A 6,000-nucleotide genomic window follows, 5' to 3' on the forward strand; every position below is an offset into this window, starting at 1 on the left:
GGCCATATGTAGCTACTGACTATTTGAAATGTGACCACAGTGTAAATAAGGAATTGAATTTTAGGTTGTATTTATTTCCATTCATTTACATTTAAATAGCTGCACTGTATCATTTATATTATAGAATATAGAAATAAATATTGCATATAAATATACTATCAATATGTATCTATATTTGTATTATTTATATTCATACTACTTATATCTGTGGTTGGGGGCTACTGCATCAATTAACCTTAGTCTAGATCATTGTATTTATAAGCTATGGGTGTAACTCATGAACTGGTCTTGACCTTTATTTTTTTTTTTTTCAAAATAAAATATCAAGGGGCATCACATATAGTAAGAGTTATTTTTTCAAGAAACTTTTATTTCAGTCCTGTGTCTCTGTGGCCTAGGTTCCTCTATGTGTGTGGATCACATGTAGTTTTTTAAGGGGGGTGATTTTTTAGCTGCAAGCCACCGATTTAAATGCTGGTGATGTCTGTTGTTTATGTCTTCACCCTGGAGCTGAGATGCCAAGTCATGTTTATCTGTCTTCCCAAGCTCGTCCTCATGTATGTAAGGGGCACCTCAAGTCTATAAACCTGTTTTGTTCCCCCTCCAGTTTTCCCTCATCTCAGCATAATGGCACCACTTTTCTTCCAGTTGCTGAGGGCTGGTGACCTTAATCCCCCTTTCCCTGTCCCCTCCCTGTTTTACTGGGGCCCCACATTCAGCCTAGCAAGATCTTTTGGCTCTGCCTCTGAAATGGATCCCACTTAATTTCTGTTTTGATTTCTATAATCTTCAAGGCCCTGGCATCCCTAGCCTAGATCTCTGTAATAGGTCCAAACTGGCCTCTCTTTCATTCTTGTCTTTATAAAATCCATTGTTCACATGACAGTCAAAGGGATCTTTTAAAAACCGAAATAAGATGATGTTGCTTCCCTACTTAAAAGCCTCCGTTGGCTTTCCATTGCATCAAGAATAACTTCTCAGCACCTTACTGTGGCCAGCAAGGCCCTGGCAAGCTGACCCTAATACCCTACTCATCTTGTCCCTTCTGTGCCAGGAACACCCACCTCCTTGCTTGTTTCTCCGCAGGGCCTTTGCACATGTGCAATGATCCAGGCTCCCAGACTTTCTCCGATCTGGCCTCTCTGTTAATTTAAATCTCACATCAGATGTCATTTCCTCCAAGGGGCAGCCTTTCTCTGACTAAATTGGTATCCCCAACCCAAGTCTGAGTGATCCGTTTTGGAAGTAAACGAGATATATTGTTACTTACATAGAGAATTTTTGTGTGGTATGAACAAGAGCCATCAGAGTATTTTTGATTAGAGATTCTTGAATCTTCGTTGAGAATTGTCTGTAATCATTAAAATCCTTCTGTGCAAGTCTCTGTATGGGGAATAAATATTAGTCTTGCTCTTTTTTAACTTAGCTGAGCACCTCTTGTGCAAATTTAATGAACACTTTAAAAAATGTATAATACAGTATATTAAGTTGTAGGCATACATTACATTAATATAAAATTTTAGAGGTCCATTGATGTTAATATTATAAATACAAGTTATTTATTGAAATTTTTAATCACTAAGATTACTGCACATCATGATCGATTTTTTGAGAAAACTTGAATTTGATTTAAGTTATCAAATGACTTTTGCCTTGAAGAAGAAAGGTCTGTAGTTTAGGGTATATTTTTCCTTATATTTAATCTTTGTTTTTATAATGAACTTTATGAAAAATATGTTATAGAAATAGTGCAGGAAAATTACCAGTTATTAACAAGATAAATGATAGGATTTATAATTCTGACCTTTGCAATAAAAGAAAAAAAGGAAAATCCATACCGAACTGTTGAAACTTCTTACAGCAGTCATTTGAGTAATAGTTTCCAAAAACAATGAAACTGAAAGTGTGTTTCACATTATACTGCCTATACCACATAGCAGGGGGAGAAATAGGAAATGCACTTAATGCACAAAATGAAAATTGAATATAAGTGTGAAACCTTGACATTATTTTAGAAAACTCTTTAAATTAGATAAAATAGCCCAGAAAGTTAAAATACGGCCTCATTTTACTTCATGTGTGTTCCATTCTGCCCGAGGTCAGAAATGGCAGGGATGAAAATGTTTTTAGCCTTTGACCCCTTTCTGGATAGCTCTCCGAAGAAGAGAATAATCTAAATAGCTGATTCATGCACAGAGATGTTAATTGTGGCTTTGTTTATACTTCTGGAAAGTCAGGAAGCAACCAAATATCCAATGATGGAGAAATTAAGCAGAGTACAGAATATCCGTATAAGAAAGGATCTTATATCCACTGAAGCTAATTTTTGAAAGACTATTTAATGTTGTGGGAGAAAGCTGACACAATGATATAATGCTAAATTGAAGAAAAGGACATATTTATACGGTGTGATCTCAATTAGGCAAAGCCCAGTTTTCATAGGAGAAAACATATTAGTGGTTCATTCTGAGGAGTAATTGTTGCTAGCTTATGTTTTCTAAGTTGTTTAGAAAAAGCACATATCACTTTATAATAGCAAAAACATTACAAAAAAATAAATTTAGTGGCTAACAAAATACTAAATGCTGAAGCTTATTGTGTTTTAGAGCTAGAGAGTAGTTGCAGAGATCACTTGGCCTGGGAGGTCATGACTAAGGGTTGTGATTGGTAGCGGAGTTGAAGAGTAGTTTCTCAGAAGGCCAAGTGGAGAGGAAGATTTCTTAGTGGTTTTGTTCTCAGTAAATTCCCAACGTGCTCAGTTCTGTCATTCACTGACTGCTACTTGCTGATCAGAAAGTCTGGCTGTCTGCCTTGTTTGTGACAAATATAAAATAGGAAGACAGGTAGTTATTACGTAATAAATATGATTTTTGGGGTAGCCAAAAATTTTAAACCATAAGGCAACAGTGAAAGATTCCTGATGGTATAAAGCAGGAACTGTTCTACATTGTTCTTCGCTCTTTGGGCGTCCATCTATGAATAGGGCATGAATCATTTTAGTTGGTCTCCCTCTGCATTACCTTTTAAATTAAATTAGAATAGAAAATATAGGGTGTATTATGTACATTAAGTATTCTTTAAATTTTTTTTTTCAGGTATGTGTTTGTATGTACTGAATTGTAGATATAAAATGTGTTCGGCTTTAAAAAACTGATTTACAGTCAAAACAGTCAAAAGACTCTTGAGATGTAGATCAGTGGTTCTCAGTGTGGAACCAGCAGCGAGTTGCTAGGGAGCTTGTCAGGTGCACATCTCACCCCTCACCCAGAACTCCTGAATCAAAAATTCTTGGGCCCAGCACTCTGCGGTTTAATAAGTCCCCCCTGGTGATTCTGATGGGGACTTACATTTGAGAACCACTGTGCAAGGCTTGCTGTTCTAGATATGGTCCAGAGACTAACTCTGGCATCCCCTGGCAGCCAGTGAGAGATACAGAATTTCAGAACCCCACCTGGGCTGCTACACCCCAACCTGGGCCCCCACCTACATCAGAATCCCTAAGCTCTCTGCGTAATTTGTACGCTCATATTAAAGGTTTATCCAAGGTTGAGAAGACTGACCTAAACCACATGTGACTTTGGAGGCTGAATTGGTAATGTCAGTGACTGAAAACAGCCTGTTTTACTCCCTCAAAGAGAGCAGCAGTGAGAAGGCGTCATGACGCGATGTTTAAGTATGCTTCATTTGTTTACAAATGTCCTGTATTGAACCAGCCAGGGTTAACCCGTCCAACCAAATGCATCAACTACAGTTAATGGCAACTGACCTCAATGACTTCAAGCAGATTTGAACCCCCATTTTAGTAGAGCAAGCCTGTCATATTAACTTCTTCTGCTCTCTTTTAGGAATTTATCCAGGAGCTGCTCTGTCGGATAAGAGGCATGAGGAAACTGAGTCCTCCACAGAAGAAGCCTGTATAATTCTGGCACAGGGTGGACCCTCCCAGAGACGAAGAAGGGTCCTGGGATTTGGGCTTCATGCAGACATTTATTACAGAATAGTTGCCCTTATGAGAACCTTTTTTTGGGGGAGGGGGTGTCTATTAGACATTTATTCAAGAATGTTCCTTTTTTGTTTTAAAAGGGTTTGTTAGTGTCATATTTTAAGAGCAAGAATATCACGACTCTGGTTTCAGCCCAACCAGGGGGTCTCGAACCAGGCAGACATGTAAGAATGGGCTGGGCCAGGCACCATTTTCTTTGAGAAATCAGAAGCTTAACTACACAGGGATGATGGTTTTCTTACAGCTAGTTTGGTAATACTTTTCTTAAGTTGTATAATTGTCTTAGATGTTGAATTTCTTGTATATATCCACACACGACTAAGTCAAAATGTAGATGTGAGTTTTATTTTACATTGATGGGCTAAACTTGTGGTTTTTCCTTTTATTGGAGGTCACAGCACATGTATATTCAAGAGGCCACTAGATAGTCTTCATGTGGCTGCTCCTGACCTTCAACATTCACTTTATGCGCCAAAGTGAAAGAAGTCCGTGTATCCGTTATTTTAATGAGCTACACCACAAAAAGTCGAGTTGGTCAAGGGCTTAATTCATGGACTTTATATTATTTCATTAATTGGGATGCTTTGCCAGGTCACATACTTATTGCCTCGTTTGTGGTATTTTAAAGTTTTATGAACCCTTAATTTGAAGAACTATTCAGATGTCTAGAGAAATGCCCATGCCGAGTGGTGTTTTACAATGGAAAAAGGAAGCACTGTGTAGCAATTCATTCTCTGCTTTCAACCAAATACTGTGTATTATTCTCTCTCCATGAAAGCAGGTCATAAGGAAGTTAGCAAATTAGATATCTTCCTCCTTAGAAGTAGATCTGGTCACTTCTGTGCCTGGACAGCATTAGACCAGAGCAGGTGACCTGAGCGTTGAACACTGTAGAGGTGAGAAAGCCTCACCTTCTCTCAAGAAAGTCAATATAGGAGCATTTGCTGGTTCAGAAGCGGGGGTGGGATGGAGATCACATTTCCGGCTTCTCTCATTGGCATGTGGTGACGATTCTGGCTCCTGGCCCTAATTATGCACCCCAGTATCCCTGCTTGGAGCTCGGAAGGTGTGGGGCGCCTGCGCTTCTCTGTTATATATCAGCTCCTGGAGAAGGATCAACATCAGATGGATGTGGGCTGGGTCAAAGGTCAGAGTAGAAACTCTTCCTTCCCCCCAGGGGGCCTCCACCGCCTCCCCACAGAAGCCCCACCTACTGTAAGATGTCTCCAGGTGGCCCTGTCAGAGGACAGGGGTCAGACATTTTATATCAAGGGTGCTCTGAACATATTTTATTTTTTAAAAGAAGTATGTTTGTGAATTTTATGTATACTGGCAAGCTTTCAAAAATGTATTTAATTTTGTAATGTTTACCAATGATTTATTTACAAGCTATTTACTCAAATAAATGGAACTGCTTACAACTCTGCATACATGTTTCACTGCAAAACACGTTGAAATGATCGTTTTACTCTGAGAGGCGTTCTGCAGCCAGGGGTACCAAGCACTTCTATCTGGCTTTTTGCTTCCAAGGTATTTTCAGGCATTTGATCCTGGTTCTCTCCTGATGAAAGCTGAGTTGCTTTCACACACTCCTGGGCCGGGAAGGAAACAGAAGATGAACTCAGTGCACTGGGTCCTGCCTTGCCTCTATTCCCACCCTCTCTCAGGCTGTGTGATGTGCCTTTAATTAAAATTCCCTTTTCCATCTGATATAAATTCTCAAGAAAATTAGAAATTAATCAGATATTCTAATTATTGTTAGAATGCCATGGACCCTATAAACAGAAAAATACCAGGTTTGCAGGATTTCCATGAGGCCTGACCTGCCCGAGTGATGGGCTGATGAAGCAAGAGGTCTCTGATCCTGCCACATCATACTCTCTCTCCCTCCCTCACCAAGGGCCTGGCGGACCCCACCTGAGCACTCAAGCCACAAGCTTAGACCTCTGTGACTCTCCATTTCTGCCCTCAACATGCCCTCACCCACCAAGCCCTTC

General features: G+C 39.6%; 1 protein-coding gene across 1 annotated transcript in view; it reads left to right on the forward strand.

The window, feature by feature from the left end:
• The window catches only part of PPP1R14C (protein phosphatase 1 regulatory inhibitor subunit 14C), an 86,154-nt gene extending 80,730 nt beyond the window's left edge, over positions 1 to 5,424 (forward strand). Inside the window, exon 4 of the mRNA XM_039240950.1 lies at positions 3,846 to 5,424. Coding sequence (XP_039096881.1) covers positions 3,846 to 3,920 — 75 coding nt within the window. The 3' untranslated portion in view covers positions 3,921 to 5,424. The remainder of the gene's footprint in view (positions 1 to 3,845) is intronic.
• Positions 5,425 to 6,000: the final 576 nt, after the last annotated feature.

The sequence above is a fragment of the Hyaena hyaena genome, unplaced genomic scaffold (genome assembly GCF_003009895.1).
Source record: "Hyaena hyaena isolate Hyena2069 unplaced genomic scaffold, ASM300989v1 scaffold_184, whole genome shotgun sequence".
Lineage (NCBI taxonomy): Eukaryota > Metazoa > Chordata > Mammalia > Carnivora > Hyaenidae > Hyaena > Hyaena hyaena.